Below are 18,325 nucleotides of genomic sequence, written 5' to 3'. Positions count from 1 at the left end.
CTTTACGGGAAAGTTTCTAGGATTGCTCCAGTTGTATATGGTGTGTGTGTGTGTGTGGGTGTGTTAGTGTATTTTTTTCTTATCCTTTTATCATTACATTATTAGATTCTGTGCTGCGCTAGTTTTCTTTCTCCCCACCCTTTTTGGTAACATTTACTCCTTATGCGATACTTAAACTATAGCGATAAGAGGCCACTCGATTGCAGAGTACAGCAACGTGCTTTCGCTGCCCAATAGTGTCCCATCGTTCCGCGCACCATACCGGTTTCCTACCCTGTTCTGACCGTGAAATCTAGTTTTCTTTCCCAGCGTTTCTCGAAATAAATGCAACGTTGGCGCAAGGCATTGTGCCCTTCCAACACGAGGAATGTATGGGACTTCCGTCCCTTCACCCTCACTTTCCCGCTCACTCTCTCACTCTGTTTGGCTGATTCCTTTTTTTTTAACTTTTGCTTTACGTTTCGCTGTCGCGTTGATTGTGTGTAGTGTTTTTATTTGAGTTGAGACGAAGTTAGTTTAAGTTCCGGCCCGCACTGGACCGTTTGCGGGAGGGTGCATCTCTCCGCGTGCCTTCACTACCGTACTCTTACCCATTTTGTTGTACTGATACAGTGCTTTGGTTTTTCCAGCCAGCAGTTTCACTGTCCGTGGATAACAAACCCCATTTGAAACCGAAACTCGTTAAAAAACGCGCCGAAACCGATAAATTCGTTTGACACATCTACCAATTGGCCAATGGTGGGGCATGTGCGCATGTGTGTGTGTGTGAGTACACGCACGCACGCACACGTGCACACGTCCAGCCGACGGAGGATGCTCGATGATGCTGTTGGTGGTGCTTTTGGGGGAAGGTGATTCGAAAGGCATGATTGGTGATGACGATGGTTTGTTGAGATACACGTGTTTGTTTGTCTCTATTTTTTTACATAGTTGCAGCATTCCAGCAGTGTTTCGAACATAAGGGGCACATTGTTACCTGGCCACATGGTATTGCGACGAACGCAATAAAAAAATACATGTAACGGTGCATTTAAATTGTTGTCTTTCGAAAGAAAAAGCTGAAATGCATTCCATTGCATTCCAAAAACTAAAACTCCATTCGGAAGTGGATGCAGCTGTGGTCGGACGTTACGATATAGTGGTTTTTAATTCTATTTTTACATTACTTGCCCAAAATTATCACCCAATGTTTATCGAGTGAATTAATTAGAGAAATTATTGTTATCTTTTCTTACGACGAAAAAGCAAAACATCTAAAATAGTTTCGATTGCGTAATCGTTTAAATTTATGTAAGCATCGTTAACCGATCGATTAAATGTAAGGCGGATATAGGATGGAGTTTTGAAAGATACATCAACATTATAGCTGGTCCGATCGGAAATCGTACGAATAGATCACAGAGAACGACACGAAGAACAACAACGATGACATCGAGAGAAAAACAAGACTCTGGACCGAAGGAAACTTACATACCACATCTGCCGCACACCCATATGAATACGTTTTAAATACTTATATCCTACAAATGTTGCAAACGTCCACCGTGGTGGAGAGATTTGTCTTGTGTTGTGTGCTCGAATTTCCTTATCAACCATGCTTATCCCGAACCGATGCGGGAAGACATCGCGAAAAGTACTTGAAATTGACACAAACAGCCCTTGAAAGCTGATGAGCTTATGCGGTGCGACCCGCGAAGGAGCGATTCACCTTACTGGGAGGGTTGGGGTGTTTGGAAGAATTGCCTCATGGAGGCGCCTGGTGGCTTACAGCCGTATGGCACTGGCTGCGTGCTTAATAAATCTAATACCTTACCTTAGGTTGGTTGCAAACTCTACACAATCGGCCAGGACACGGGCCCCAGCTCGGTGACCAAGTGTACAAACCTATCACTGGCGCTAGCGAAGAGCGGGGACGTGTCGACCGGTGTCTCGAACGCCGATGGAGACGCCTGGTCGTTCATGGCGCTCGGGTGGCCAAGGTCGGCACGGCCCGGATTGTCGGGAGGGATGACAAAATCGACACAAGCCTGCGTCGAACCGAACGATGAACTACTGTCACCCGCATCGAGACAGTTGATCAGTTCAAGCAGCGTTGCATCGGATGGAGCCGATTCCCGCGCGACATAAGAGCGATCTGATAAAAGCTCGTGGGAGTTGAAGCTTGCCGTACGGTTCGGCAGCAGGTAGGTGTCTGCGGTGCAACCATCTACCGGTATCGTTGGCACGTTAATTATCGACGAGCACCAGCGAACGTTCCGGGCGAGCGGAACCTGAACCGCAAGAACGTCGGCGAAACTCCACCAACCACCACCACCAACACCACCATCGAACAGCCTCCTCAGTGTGTGCCTGAGGGCGACGAAACCCGCAGTGGTTCGTTTTTTCCCCCTACGCTCTATCGATCGAACCGTCCCCTTCAGACGGCACCAGCTCGGAAGGGGCGGCTTTTTGACCGTCAAACACCGCCGATGGTCCTCTTCGGCCGACTCGGTGTTCACTTCCTGCTGGGGGGTGGCCGGGGGCGTATTGAGAAAGCATTCCACGGTGAACGGTGGCCACGGAATCGGTGCCCCACTCACCACGCAATCGAACTCGCCGCTTGGTGTCGGTGTGCTTGACGTGTTTCGGTCCAGCTCGAGGGTCGTCCCGGGACTTCCGGAAACTGCTGCCGGACAAAGCGCTGCCTGCACAAGCATCGTCGACATTGAAACCGACAGGATGGTATCGCTGGCGGACATTTCGTCTCCATCGTCGCTGTCCGGAATAATAATCGGTTTCATTTCCGTCCGCAGGGTAGGCTGGCCGGACGTGGCCGTACCGTCGTCGTCGACGCTTGGCTGCTTGCGATCCGTCCGGTCGAGGGAAGCGGACATTGATTTGTATGCGGCCGAGCACGTCTGCAAAAGGGACACAAAAAAAACGTTGAAATAAAGAATTGGAAAAGTAGAAACAAGAAAATCAGTGAAGCACCCGAATAAGTGAACGAAACAGAATTAGTTTCAATCACCACCGGAAACGGGAACGAAATGGAATGATGAAGTTTCTATTGGACTCTTTTTTTCTCCATGATTCAATGTGAACGTGAAAAGTTTTCCATCAGAAATATTGACGTTGTTAGTTGAATTTAAAAAGGAAAATGGTTGTTTGATGTGTGCAGTATTTTTATTTACGAAAAGGGTTATCCAATACAAATGAAAAAAACATTATAAAACACCCATTTTTCCTGCTGAGAAAAACCAATTTACTTTCGGATGGTACATCTTATGTATTTGAATGCAATCGGGTAACTTTCCTTCGAACAAATGGAACCAATCGAACTTCTTGAATAATTTAACAAAATGACCAAATACATCCGTAATAAATCGTGATCAGGTGCTAAATTTTAATAAAACTTTAATGCCATTTTCTTGTGTAAACACAACATCTTTCTTTGGTGCCTTTCCAGGGCCATCGCATTGATCGCAATCGTGCCGGTACAAATCTCTTCGGCGGTAATTCATTTCCCGTAGTTTTTTCCCGCGTGACGCGGTTTTTATTGCTACTTTATTTTGCTTCCCACAATTTACTATTTCCCATTGGGCTTCGCCGGGAGAAGCTGTAGTGGTAGCTTTTTTTCGCAAGTACTTCTTCCAACTTCGAACGTAACCAATTCTGAGTGCTTTTGTTTGAGCCCATCGCCGACGCCGCCGCCATTTGTTGTGGCATAAATTTGTGCAGAAACTTTTCCATCTCCGGCGGGAACTACGCAGAGCAACGAAAGGGAGGTGCACGTATCTTTGCATAACAAATTGTAGTGACACTTTTCACCTTCCCATGCTTCGGTAGAAGGAACAGAGAAAAAGGCGTCTGAGACAAACCAGAAGAACCTGGTTACATTCAAAGGAGGGCTGGCGCGTGGTAAAAGTTTTATGTTCCACTTCTTTGCCGCCAGCAGAAGGGCATTTACGGGCACATGAATATTTATGTGCGTAGCCAGGGGTCGGTACAATGCTCAAAAGCCAGTTAAGTGTCGTTGCGAAACCTACACGCAGGTAAAAACGTTGAGAGCACCCACTGCACTGCTTGGTTCTGTAAAGGGTTGGATCCGACGCCTCCTGAAGGCTACTATAGGCTCTCCTCCCCAACTCCTACTCAATACGTCCGCGACGTACAGAACGGTAACTTGTCGCCTAAATATCCAAGCTTGGGTACACGGGGAAACCCACCCCCTTGGGCGGATGGGCGGCAAGGCTGAATTGAGAGGGGGAATGGACTGCTACTTGCTAGTAGTTCATCCCCGAGCGTCTGTTCTCCATGTTAGGAGCGGCTCGAACCAGCGTCTGTTCCCCATGTTAGGGGCGGCTGTACACCCTGTCCTGGCATCCTACGGGACGTAAAACAGCTAGGATGCGTTGTTCCACCGACGAGATAGGAGGCGGGGGGAGAGGCCTTGCAAGCCACCCCCTGTACATTTACAACGAAAAGTTACCAAGAAGAAAAACCGATTTGGACCAATCATGCCCGACCCTCGCAACGGAAAAAGGACTACGATTGGAAACTCGGTACATGGAACTGCAGGTCTCTTACCTCACCCGGGAGTACCAGAATACTCGCAGAAGAAGTGAGAGCCCGCGGCTTTGAAATAGTAGCACTTCAGGAGGTTCGCTGGAAAGGAGTCTCGGAGCGCCCCTACCGTAGCGATTGCATGATCTACCAGAGTGGTGGAGACAAGCACGAGCTCGGTACGGCGTTCCTTGTTATGGGTGCTATGAGGAAGCGAGTGATCGGATGGTGGCCGATCAACGACAGGATGTGCAGGTTGAGGATACGTGGACGCTTCTTCAACCTGAGCATTATAAATGTGCACAGCCCGCACCTTGGGAGCAGCGATGACGACAAAGACGCGTTTTATACGCAGCTGGAAAGGGAGTACGACCGCTGCCCACAACATGATGTGAAGATAGTCATCGGAGATCTAAACGCTCAGGTCGGGCGAGAGGAGGCCTATAAACCTACGATTGGTAGCTTTAGCGTCCACCAGCTAACCAACGACAACGGCCTCCGGCTCATCAACTTCGCATCCTCGAGGCACATGAACATCCGTAGCACCTTCTTCCAGCACAAACCGCGTTTCAGCTACACCTGGAGATCACCACAGCAGACATATTCCCAAATAGACCACGTTCTCATAGACGGAAGGCACTTCTCGGACATCATCGACGTACGTACGTACAGGGGCGCAAACGTCGACTCGGACCACTTCCTGGTTATGGTGAAGCTACGGCAGAAGCTCTGCGCTGTCAATACACTGCGTCACCGGCCTACCCCACGCCTAAACACGGATCGGCTGCGAACACCTGCTGTTGCCGAGGGATACGCGTCAGCGCTTGGGGAAGCGCTACCGGACAACAACGCGACCGCCACGATGTCCCTCGATGACCACTGGCGTATGGTGGAGCGAGTCATCAGCAGCACAGCCGAGCAGACACTGGGCCATAAGCCACGTAACCAGAGGAAAGAGTGGTTCGATGACGAGTGCAGGCGGGCACTATCCGAGAAGAACGCAGCGCGCGCCCGAATGCTGCAGCGCGAAACCCGTCAGAACGTGGAACACTACAAACGACTGAGGACACAGCAAACCCGGCTCTTCGAGAGCAAGAAGCGCCGCTTCGAGGAGTCGGATGAACAACTGTTGCAGCAGCTAACTCAGTCGGGGGAAACTCGCCAGTTCTACAGGATGTTGAAGAAGACACGAGGCGGCTACACGCCAAACGTCGCAATGTGTCGTGACGAGGAGGGCAACATTCTTACGGACGAGCGAGAGGTGATCGAAAGGTGGAAGTGCTACTTCAACGGACACCTGAACGGAGCGGAATTAGGGGAGTCCAGCAGCGGCGCAGACAGAATTGAGCAGCACATTAGCCAGGAGGTAGATGACGAGGTGCTCCCACCATCCTTGGACGAAGTCACTAGTGCCATCAAGCAGCTGAAACAGAACAAAGCAGCTGGCAGCGATGGGCTGGTGGCAGAACTATTCAAGATGGGTTCGGTAGAGCTTGCCGTCAGTATGCACCAGCTAATTGTGAAAATTTGGGAGCAGGAAAGGATACCGGAGGACTGGAAGCTGGGTGTCATCCACCCAGTGTACAAGAAGGGTGACAGAATGGACTGTGCCAACTTTCGAGCCATCACAGTCCTCAATGCCGCCTACAAAATCCTATCCCAGATACTCTTCTGCAGACTCGCGCCCCTTGCTACAGATTTCGTCGGAAGCTACCAAGCTGGGTTTGTTGGAGGCAAATCCACCACCGACCAGATCTTCACTCTACGGCAGATCCTCCAGAAGTGCCGGGAGCACCAGATCCCGACGCACCACCTCTTCATCGACTTCAAGGCGGCCTACGATACCATAGATAGGAAGGAGCTATGGAAGACCATGCGGCAGTACAGCTTCCCCGAGAAGTTGGTTCGACTGCTAGAGGCCACAATGGAGGGGGTGCTGTGTAAGGTGAGGATTTCGAACATGCTGTCGGATCCGTTCGAATCTCACCGGGGTCTGAGGCAAGGTGATGGACTCTCCTGCCTTCTATTCAACATCGCTCTGGAAGGTGTCATGAGAAGCGCGGGCTTCGACATCCGTGGCACGATTTTCACCCGCTCTCTCCAATTCCTCGGCTTCGCGGATGACATCGACATCATCGGGCGGAACACTAGGACGGTGTGCGAGGCGTACACCCGACTGAAACGCGAGGCCGCAAGGATTGGACTAATGATCAATGCGACGAAAACAAAGTACCTGCTCGTCGGAGGCTCTGACAGTGACAGAGCCAGGCTGGGGAGCAGTGTATCAGTGGACGGCGACGAACTTGAGGTAGTAGAGGAGTTTTGCTACCTTGGCACTGTCGTAACTCCGGACAACAACGTGAGCTGTGAAATCCGGAGGCGCATTGTTCAGGGGAATCGTGCCTACTATGGACTCCACAAACTCCTGCGGTCCAGATGGCTTCTCCCGCACACGAAATGTGTCATATACCGCACGCTGATAAGACCGGTCGTTCTCTATGGGCATGAATCCTGGACTCTGCTCACGGAGGACGCCAACGCCCTCGCAGTCTTCGAGAGGCGCGTGCTCCGGTCTATCTTTGGCGGTGTGTACGAGCAGGGCGTGTGGAGGAGAAGAACGAACCACGAGTTAGCTGAGCTGTATGGCGAGCCGGACATCCTGACGGTGGCGAAGGCCGGCAGGATTCGTTGGTTGGGGCATGTCATGAGGATGCCGGACTCATGCCCCACCAAGAAGGTGCTCACCAGCGACCCGCCCGGCACGAGACGACGAGGAGCTCAGCGAGCTCGGTGGATGGACCAAGTGGAGCAGAACCTGCGAGACATCGGATGCGACCGGGGTTGGAGGGCTGCAGCCATGGACCGAGCTACCTGGAGAACGATTGGTGACCAGGCCATGTCAGCACGACGTGCTCAACTGCGAGCGGGCCATTGAAGAAGAAGAAGAAGCACCCACTGCGCTGTCGCTTCATAAGTGCCTGGTCGATTCCATCACACTACATTTCCCACCGCATGCTCTGCAAATGCACGCTTAGACCGATACCATTCATTATGGGGACATCTTTCTCTTACTTTGACGAGGGTTCACCGAGTAACTACCCTCTCGAGTGCATCCGGAAGGGGGTTGGTTTGTCCGGAGGGTGATGCATCCGCCTTTTCTCGTACCTCGACGGATGAAGTGTCCTGTCAACAGCCGTTTGCCGACCGAGTGGCAAAATATTATGACCATTGACGGGTGCTTCGCCTGCGGATGACACTCGAGTGCGGTCGGTTTGATGAGATGTTATTCGGCCATGCAACGGAATGTTCTCAGTCCGTTCTTGCAAATGCAATGACCACAAAGGACGGATGCTAGAAACATGTAATTGCTACTTACGTCACACAGTTTGAAGGTTACAAATACACCTTTAAGCACTAAGAAGATCTGTTCTTCACTCCATCCTTCAAGCGCATTCGAGTAGATTTATTCTAACCCCAAAAAACGGAGGGTGAACATAGCACTTTTCAAGCACCTTCCATTCACATCGCAGACATTCCAGGCACGTACGCTTCATGTTGCAAGTTTTGACAACCCCCACCATCCCTCAATGCAAATCGATTCGTCGTACGTGCTGCTTCCGCTTCTTGCGACTCCATATTTCTGCTGCCGAAGATGCCGAACTGCTCGATCGAACTTGTTTTTGACACGGTTACTTATCGTACACTGAAGAGTACTTAATTAAAACCAGTAAATTGAATCATGTGTGGGCGTATGGTACAATTTCAACAACACCCCAAATTTGCAATCCATTAAATGGGATGGAAAGGAAGTTCCAGGCTGCCTTTTGTCGCTGCAAGCTGGTCGATATATCGAACGCAGGACTACTAGATAGTCAACTGTCGAGTGAACCGTGAAGAACGTAGACAGAAAGTGCCTACTTCAGCTGCCTCTTCAACAATGTAGCGGATAGTTTCCATTTTATCGAATAGTTTCACCCGTTGGCGGCAGGTTTCCGGCTCGTCAGCAGCGGACGGTTCTTGCATTGTTGACGAGTTTCGTGTTCTGCCCCGAGGCGGACGACATTTCCGCTCGATTCGAAACATTTCCCTACGGAAGGGTGTTCATGCAAAAACTCCACTTCTGTCCCGAACTTGACCCGGTACACCTGACTCAGGCGCGCAATGTCATGGCAACCTTTGTCGGGCTGGTGGTGGCTTTGGTTCTAATTACATTTTTCGATGCGAAACGGTTACGTGCAGGGCAGCAAGGAAGGAATGGGTGTCGTCGGCGCGTGAAACTTATTTGGCTCTTCGAAAGCTGGAACTATTTTCGGGATGTTTGGAATGCGCTGCCGGTGCAGAAACTTACCATCGAATCATTGCCGGGGATACGGATCGGTTGTGGTTCCACTTTCTGCAAGCCGCTACGATAAGCCTCGATAAATTGTAAACATAGCTCCTGGAGGTCGGCCCGTTTCGGGAGCGTGCGAAGAAGAAACCTGCGAACGAGAGGTAACATTTCTACACGCGCCGGTTCATTTGCGGAAAGCGAACTTTCAAACCAAGAAGTAACAACAGAAGGTGTAACATGCATGCTATAATTATGGTTGAATCGATGTTAAATCAACTGCGAAGTTTAATTACAGAAATTAAATCCTTGCGGTAAGACTATCAACTTTCTTTTTCGGATCATTTAATTGCTCTAAATTTGACTGATTTAATACATTTAAAACTCGTACCACGGATGTTATTAAAGACAATACAAATGAAAATTATCTTAGAATTGTTAGAATGTTTGAATAGTTTAGTTTGAAAAGTAGTACTTTACGTCGAATCTTTGTTTGGCTGTATTTCAAGTTGGAGGTTTAATTTACCAAATAGATTCCTCCTCTGAAACAGTTTGATAACCATTTGTAAATTACTCAATATCGGGATTGCTACCATGGGAGTGTGTTTCAAAACTTAATCCAATTTATCAAACCCTCTCACTCATTGCAACATTCTGCAATCCTTTTATCAGCAAAGATACTGTCCTCCCTGATGGTTGCAACTGCGGATCCAAACTATTCCGATTGCACACTTGCTGACAATCTTTTCCTTCCGGGAATAGTTTCTTTCTTGGATTTGGTCGTTTGTTTTTTACAAACTTACCGCGTCACCGTATGGTTCGATCCTCGGACCGGCGCCATGACACCTGCCGCAACCGGACCCGTTCCGTTGCTCGCATAGGATGGGAAAACTTTTCGCAAACGAGCGTCACGAGCACAAAGGACACGGGGAAAATCGAACGGTAGTTGCGAAAGTGCAATCGTATCGACGTGCGTCCATTCGGTCGGTTCGGGTGCGCCATCGTCCGCGCGGTTGGACATTTGGTAGAGCGCTTTCCACTTGGCGTAGCACAGGATCAGCCGGCCGTACGTTTCCACGTCGTTCGAGCGGTAGATGGTCAGTCCGGTGGGGGTGGTGATCGGTGCGGCCGTTAGCCCCGGGTCGGCCGGGGTCGCTAGAAAGGCGGCAAAAATGGGCGCGAGTAGTGGGGCGTGCTCGGGGCTGGCAGGGACTAGAAGTAACGTCAGTTCGATGAATTCCGTCCGCTGGCAAAATATCATCCGTAGGCTCTCGACGATGGAGTGCGCCTCCGGGAGCAGACATGCGGCTGGCGCCGGAAAGGCCCGCGCCCAAAGTTGACCCTTCCGCTCGATCAGCTCCGCCATCAGGGTCGCGTTGATGTAATTGCTGCTCGCTTCCAGTGCAGTCTGCACATTTTGATGAAATCGACCATGGCGTGTGCGCGGTGATGTACGGAGGGGTTAAATAAAATCCAAGCGTGCACAAGATTGCACCACGATTAAACATGGTGCAAGTGCGAGCAGGAACAGATAAACAATTCAATAACAAAAAAAAGAGCCATAAAAATAGAGGAAAGAGGAACAAGAAAGAACGAAGCAATTAATTGAAATATCAACACAACATCAAACCGACGAAGATTTTTTCCTGCTATTGGCATTTCTTTCATTTAATCTCGGGGTTTTTCCTCCGACTACGAACTAGTTCGCTTTTTATGTTTCCCTCGTTTTGCGCAGTGTTTTTTTATCCACGGATTGGTTCGAAATCCTGCAGATAAGTTTTGGGCAAGGCTTTCCGACGCTGCAATCGTGGAGCTGCAGGCTGCGGCTTCCAAATGAAAAGGTGAATGATGATTGCAGAGGGCAGCCCACATCACAACAACCAAGCCGTTTGGGTTGGTGGTTCGTATCGAACGCGGACGAAACGGGTCCGAAATGTCGATTGGTGTTGACGCGAAATAGCCTCCATAATTTGTGACCGTACCGACGGATGCCAGATACGCCGCAGTCGATTCTGATTTGGCAAACGTCCTCGGGGCTCCGGCATCTGTTTGCCGGCGAGCGGTTTTTCTGTTTTCGACCGGGAATCAATGTAAACTTTGCTAATTGCTTTCGAGCGAGGCCGGGTTGGGCACGGTCGACTCGGATCGGATCCAGTTTCGTCCGTGTACACACGGAACTTTGCCCTACCGGGGTTCGTAATTAGCAGAAGTAAGGCACGGAATGGAATTATAATTATTTTTATCAGTACCATACGGTAGAGCTAACACTAAGTTATTAACGAGGGTGTTGGATGTTGAATGCTCAAAGTGAATTTACCCAAGGGTTGATTTGGATGTGCCGAGCCTGCGACGGATTGACATGAAAAGCTAGGATCATCTCAAATAACGGACCGATAATTATTTCCTCCATTTTACTTCTGGAGGGCGTCCCTAGTGATTTGAACCGTTCATGTTTGATTTCCTGCATGTTCAAAAAGAATATTATAATCACTGTTCCTAATTACAATGCTAATTTTATGATTTATCCTATTTTCTTTTGAATAATTCATTTAAAATTCGCAAAAAATATATCAGTTTAATCAGCATCAAAACCAATCGCTTGGAAGAAATTAAAACCGAAAAACCAAAAAACAATGTATCGAACCGTTTCAAACCAGTAACGCACTGCATCAAACATTGTCATGCGAAAACACTCGTACTATCTCATTTGCTTGCCCTAGCGGAAAGTGGAACCAATTTCAGACCACCTAATTACTTACGCAGTTGCAGCGATCGTGCGCCAACGCCGTGTCGCAATGCGATTGATTGTAGAACCGGCGAAGGATTGACACGAGTTGAGCTACGGTTGATTGATGAAGTGACCTAAACTTCTGTGACTGATTTGATTGTCGCGGAAATGCATGTTTCGGAACTGGGAGAGAGGAAGGCTAGGAGGGCGCAAACATCGGCTAACGATTCGCACGGAATCCGTCAAACCGTGGCGTGAGATTTTCGGCATGTGAAGTTTGCAATATACTATCCACACGATTCCGTTTCCATCCGGGAAGCTAAGCTTTCCAATATGGTGACAGTTTGGAAGTGGAAATCGCTTAAAATCAAATCGAAACCGTTTGCAACAATCCGATCAATGAAACGAGCGGCGCAAACGATGGCGTTGGGAAATATGTTGATTGATGTAATGTGTGTCGCCGAAGTTCGCATCAGTTGATGGATTCGGCCGGTGCGGATTCGATCAAAAAACCAACCCCGGTGGTCACAGGTCATTACGCTTACGTGGCCCGCGGTGGAAATCAATCAGTAAACGAAAACGGGGATTACCACTAGCCGAGCGTTTGCGATACGAGAGTAAAATGTTAATTTGTGGTGAGGTCAGCTATATCGATTCGAATCGATTTACGCGACTCACTCGTCGGCCCGGACAGTCACAGTAAATTGATGAACAGATTTTGGATGGAAAATCCAATCGATGAAAGTTAATTTTAGGAAAAAAAAATCTGCTTGTGCAGTAGAGGTCGAGTACAAAATCAAGGGAGTAATTGACCAGATGCACTTTATTAATTTTAAATGCAACATAAGCGAATCGAGTGATTGAAACATGATAATGCAATTTAATAGGAAGTGGTTATTTTTACAAACAGTATTTCAATTTGTTGTGACCAGACCTTTGCTAATGGATAAAGTGGTTGGGAATAGGTACAGTTTGCTGGTATTAGAATCATTAATGAAACTCTCATCAAAGAGCTACGGTGTATAGAATTTGTGCAACCTGTTCATGAGTCCAATGAGTTTACGTGTTCAAAGTTTGATTTCAATTTCAAAGTTTCAATCTCTTTCATCAGTGGCTTATGAATGCCCTGCGGGACCAGTCACGGAAATTGTGGGATTCAATTTTATAAATTAGTTGTGCATTCCACACGGCTTACGTTAATCTTATTTATTTTCGAAAGTAATATCCGTCAGTCCACGAACAAACGGAGTATCAAGCATGGCTGCTGAACTATAAGCACAGAAACAAAAAATTCAAGCTGAAACCAATCGTTTTAAACTAGGAGAAATAATTCCACATGAATCATTTTACTTTTCACCTTTCCATTTTTTTTTTCGTTCACCATTTGGAACAGCGCCATGTCCATTGGTATTAAACGCTAAGGGCAGGATTATTGCCATCAATGCCAATTTCATCACGCTCAAGTTAATTAAATTTGAACTGATTTTTCACGCGGTCTTTCCTCTGAAAAAGGGTATGGATTGTGAAACGTTTTAAATTTGTCAACAATTTATCCAATTCAAATAATTAACGGATACCAACATGAATACGGACTCTTCATGATAATGTTTCTGTAGCGAGTCGTTTCTTGTGAAGTTTGGACTAAAATAGCTTATAAATATATCATAGATTCGTTACGGGCTTGATTCGGATATTCTTTTACGTGCGGTGAAATAAAGTTTGTTAAACAAATAATCGGCTCCCATTTTCCCATTCAAATAAAAAAAGCTCTTTTTCCTTCTATTTTACACTCGTTACTTTCTACATCGGCTTAAACGGTACGCTTAATGTCTAAAATGGCAGTGTTAGAGCTAGTCGAAGGTAGAGACAGAGGCGGTAGCGAAACCGGAACGGCTTCTCCCGGTCTACCCTCAAACGTTGAACACATTCGGATGAACATTGTTTTTTATGCGTAATCAATTTTCATATACCTCCCACCAATTCCACACAATCCACCCTTACCAAGGGATAATGTGTATAGTATAATTTTGCAGCTACAAAGTATTGTACAACCACACGTTGTAATCATCATAATGTACATTAGATAATTTGTATGGACACTAGGGGTACATCTCCATAGCAAGGAATGTTTTACGAAAATCAAATTCAAATTAAATGGTAATTAAAAGTCCATCAGAATTAAAATGAATTGGATTAAATAAATTAGTTCAAATTTGAATGGTTTAATATTGATGGTTGAAGTGAGCTTATGTGGACATACGAAAATGTAAACGAATCCGTTTTTCAAACGCATTTTTTGAGCCATAAAAAGTAAGCTAAACACAATTAACGTTTGGAAAAATTTAAATTGGATTTGGATATTGACATGAAAGGAAAGATTTATATAATTGAAATAACCTTACTTTGAGAAAAGTAAAAGCAAAACTATCTAGAGGAATAAAACCAAAACGGAAATGGTTAATACCAGCTAGCATAATCTTTTTGCTATTCAATAATAGTTTCAAATCTGTTTCGAAGGTAAATAACGTCGAATATAATATAACAATGGTATGTTAGTGATAAGCCGGAAGTGTAAATAAAAAGGAAGAAGAAGAAGGAAGAGGAAAACAAAGAGTATCAACCATTAGCATGGGTTAATCCCTTACTGAGTGACTCCTATTTGTCGCAAAGATAATCCCCGCGAGTCAACAGAAACGCTTCCATTTTCGACTTGTCCATCAGCATTCCCCATAATCCGCTCGCTTAGTAAACAGTTCCTCTACTAGAGAAGCAGGGCAAGACACGAAGGGGCTCTCCATACATGTACCGTTAAATGGCTCGGGGGTGTGGAAATGGAAGGACAAACGAGATATATACACCATACACTAACGAGACTGACTGTGCGACTGTGAAGTGTTCACAAACTCGCCACGACAAATCCTTTCGTCTCGCGGCATCAACTCCGAGGTGACTGCAGCTGAGTCGCTTCAGGTCGCGTTCCCGCGAGGCAAATCCGATCGGTGGCAGGTAAACGAACGAAAAGGTACATACGATTCGCGCGTTGTTACAGAGCGAAAGGTGGACAAACAGCGAACCGGCCGGGCCGGCCTGTCATCGTGTCGGATTAACGCGTTTTCGAACCCGGGACGGTGTAACGCAACATCACCCGTCACCCGTTACTCACTCACCGGACGGTTCGCCGTCGTCGTCGTAGCAGGCCGTGGAGCGATGCCTGACAGCTGACGTTCGTCCGCAGCAGCCGGCGACATTCGGCGATGGTGACGGAAGAACTGCGCGACACACCGATCCAAGCTGAACAAATCGTTGGCCATCAGGTAGCTGTGGAAAGATAAATGGACGACAGAGAAAAAGAGAGAGAGATTCCGGTAGAGACAGGTCGGAAGCGTGGACGACGATGAAGCTAATATTCCCATCGATTGATCCGACCGTTGTGCGTGACCGGAAGTGTGTGACAGCGTGACAGATAAACTGTTTTGGCGCTGGAAACCTGCAGACATTGGCCTACCGTGTTTCGTTGACACGTTGAGCAGCCGGTACTGCTGGGAGCAGGCGAAGAAACGGCACATCGGAAGCGTTTAGCACCGTGGGGCAACGTGCGGGCAGGAAGTGGCCAGCCTGTGCATCGATGACAGCCTTATCCGTCCGACCGACGGCCAGCGAACGCCAGCGTTTGAAGCAGAGCAGCATCCGGACGTAGGATGGGATCGTTCCAGCCACCCCACCGCACCGTCCCGACCGGTCCGTAAGGATGGCCTCGAACACCGGATACAGCAGCATCGTGTAGCGTGGTTCCGGTGGCGTGCGGAGCAGCGTCAACGTCACCAGCTCTACGCTTCCGTCAAAGATTGCAAACAGATTGGTGACGATCCGGTTGCACTCGTGCAGCAGGACGCTCGGGGTGGCCGGTGGCTGCCGAGCGGTCAGCGTCTCGCACCGGAACCGGATGTAGTCCACCAGTATATCGATCACTGTCAGCTGGTAGCGGGAGTAGCTTTGTCGTCGCTGTTTCAGGTGAGTTTTCGGGGCGACACCAAAAAAAAAAGGTTCACGGTGCGGTACGAGACAGTTTGTGACCCAGATGATCCAGCGCATCCCGTCACGATGCATAGATTGTGGCAGCGAAAGGAAGGACGAGAAAAAGAGGCAGGAGAAAGTGTGTGAGAGCGAGAGAGAAATGTACTTATGGCACTGTGGCAAGAAAATAAGCGACCCGAAGCAAATGCATGTAATAATTATGATTAATGGTCCCGGTTCTACAATCGAGCATCCCGACGTTCGCCGAGGGGATGTCTACGAAGTGTGGCCTCCCACTTATTCTTATGCGGCCCCCTTCCTCCTCCTACCCTCTGGCCTCTCTGCCGTCCTTCCAGAAATTTGTTGAATGATAGATAGTGGCTAAGCAGAGATTTCGAAATCATTTACAGCTCGGAGCAGGTCTTTGGGAGGAGGGTGGTTCGGGAAAATCCCTGTCAGGGTAATTTTATATCCATTTCTCATCCAGACTGATATGTCGCTGTTATTGCATTGCGCTTGCAGCATTCTACGGAGATGGGAACACAATGCGGCGGTTTTCGAGACGATAATTTATTTATCATTCTTTTGAAATGCTACAACCTTGCTCCTTGCCGCATGCATGTCTCGTTCCTTGGATAAATGGAGTTCGGAAGGAAAGGTGATGGGAATTCATGAATAATTTATACACATTTCCAAATTTGGAAACATTCTCAACGCCCATACGTATTGATATGGAGGGAAACATTTAATTTGCCGACAGCTCTTAATCGATACTTTATTCCAGACGAATTGACCACGTTAATTATTACATTCCCTCGGGCTCATCCGCCTTTATTTACCCTCCCAGTTGCCTTTCGATAAATCATTGATTTCATCTGATTGGACGTTCACCCTCAATCGCCGAAAGCGATGATGAAGATGTAAGCCACGGAATGAACTTGCCAGCTAATGGAATGCATTTACGAACACGACACAATGCCGCTTCGGATGGAATGCGGTAATGAGCATTAATTGGTAAACCTACGAATTGCAATGTAAATAATGTAAATAACGTTCATCGCACGCTAATTATGAGTATGCGTTAGGATGAGTTTTCTTTCAATTTGAATATGCAAAGATGATTCAATTTGAATGTGCCGAATATGATTACATAAACCGGGGATGCGTGTTGTTAAATATATTTAAGCAAACAGTTCTACATCAATTTGCCTGTGAAAGTGATTCCGAATCTTTGCGTCTCATTATAGAATTTGTCTTCCAAATTCTTAGAGCGACATACGGGCCAAATCATATTCCACTTTCCTGTGAAAGTTATTTCGAATCTTTGCGTTCCGTTATTTCATTTGCATTCCAAAATGTTTCAGCAGAACACGAGAAAATCATACTCAACTTAGTACACAAACCATAAAAAAAAAGATTTCCGTTTGTTGCCGTTGAAAATTGTATTTGTAATTAATTAAAATAAGAGTAGAATCAATTTTCAATTTTCTTCATTCTCGGTCATTTTCCTTCCGTAGAGAAAAGTGCTCAACAGCAAGACAAACATCAGCAATGTGGCGCTCTTGTGCATGTGCTTCCAAAGGCAAACGAGCCCATAAGCACTTAGGTTCATCGATATAACCCGTGTTCTAGGTGGTAACGGTCGCTGTTGTACAAGCCCTTGTTCGTGCCACACACACACACTGTGCCTTTTGCCAACGAACGAAAGACAACCCGCAGAAGCCTATAAAATCATTATTTTTCTGTTCCTGTGTGCACTCTCCGTCTACCGGTCCTTTTTTGTTCCACGAAACTACAGGAACTATGTACACAACTGTGGGCTACACGAAGTGAACGGGGTAAAGTGGGATGATTTATTCTTGCAGGGTCTCGCAAGTTGTTGGAGCTTACGTGATACCGGTCTGAAATTTTTGCTTTCCTCTGCTAAGCCGCCCGAGCTGCCTTGCACCGAGTGTACCGCATGTAAAACCGAACCCGAGGAACGAAGACAGTGGAATCACTAATTACGGAACCGGCTGAACCGGTGGGGTGGAGTGGCAGTTCCGTGTGTGGTTCTAGTGTACAAGATTCATAGTTTGCCTTCGCGGCCGAAAGAGAGCGAGAGAGCCCACGGTGCAATGGCAGCCGAGTTGCAGTGGGCCATATTTTGCATATTCTAATTCATTCATATCCCAAGAGCTTCCCGTTGCCATTCTTGTTAGTGAAGGAAAAAGTAACACACACTCGCGAGGACTTAAGGCTAGAAACTGCCAGGGAACGCCGTCCGACTGTGTGCCATTCGGGTTTCGCTATTTTCGGTAGCACATTTCCATGCCTTCGTAGTGACGTATGCCGAGGGGTTTTACCGTGAACATCCCACCACGTCACGGCTAGGTCACGGATTTGCGATCGGATAGCCATGAACCAGGAATCACAGGACCCGGATCGTACATTCCCTATAGTCGAAGGTGTTTTTTTTCTCTTCCAGCGGCCAGCGTATGCCGTTGATCATCTGCATTGGGTCGAGAGTCAAGCAGGATGGTAAGTTACGGGACTTTCGTTCCGCACTCGGTAGGATTTTGAGGCATGGTTCCGTTACTCGGTACGTTAGTAATGGGTAACGCTAGATTGTCAACGAGATTTACTCACTGGCAAAGGCTTAACGGAAGCGTAGGGTATAGTTATTCGACCACGCAGACAGACACACACACACACATAAACGTACCTCGTGGCTA

General features: G+C 47.6%; 1 protein-coding gene across 1 annotated transcript in view; it reads right to left on the bottom strand.

The window, feature by feature from the left end:
- Window positions 1-1,832: 1,832 nt before the first annotated feature.
- Window positions 1,833-18,325, bottom strand: part of LOC131265130 (uncharacterized) — an 82,623-nt gene continuing 66,130 nt past the window's right edge. The window contains exons 3-8 of the mRNA XM_058267392.1: window positions 15,103-15,599; window positions 14,765-14,915; window positions 11,629-11,796; window positions 9,673-10,277; window positions 8,891-9,020; window positions 1,833-2,897 (exon numbers count right to left, since the gene is read on the bottom strand). Of these exons, the coding sequence (XP_058123375.1) occupies window positions 1,833-2,897; window positions 8,891-9,020; window positions 9,673-10,277; window positions 11,629-11,796; window positions 14,765-14,915; window positions 15,103-15,599 (2,616 nt within the window). The remainder of the gene's footprint in view (window positions 2,898-8,890; window positions 9,021-9,672; window positions 10,278-11,628; window positions 11,797-14,764; window positions 14,916-15,102; window positions 15,600-18,325) is intronic.

The sequence above is a fragment of the Anopheles coustani genome, chromosome 2 (assembly GCF_943734705.1).
Source record: "Anopheles coustani chromosome 2, idAnoCousDA_361_x.2, whole genome shotgun sequence".
NCBI classification, from domain to species: domain Eukaryota; kingdom Metazoa; phylum Arthropoda; class Insecta; order Diptera; family Culicidae; genus Anopheles; species Anopheles coustani.
The sequence above is the reverse complement of the archived record's forward strand: the minus strand, read 5'-3'. Positions and strand labels throughout refer to the sequence as shown.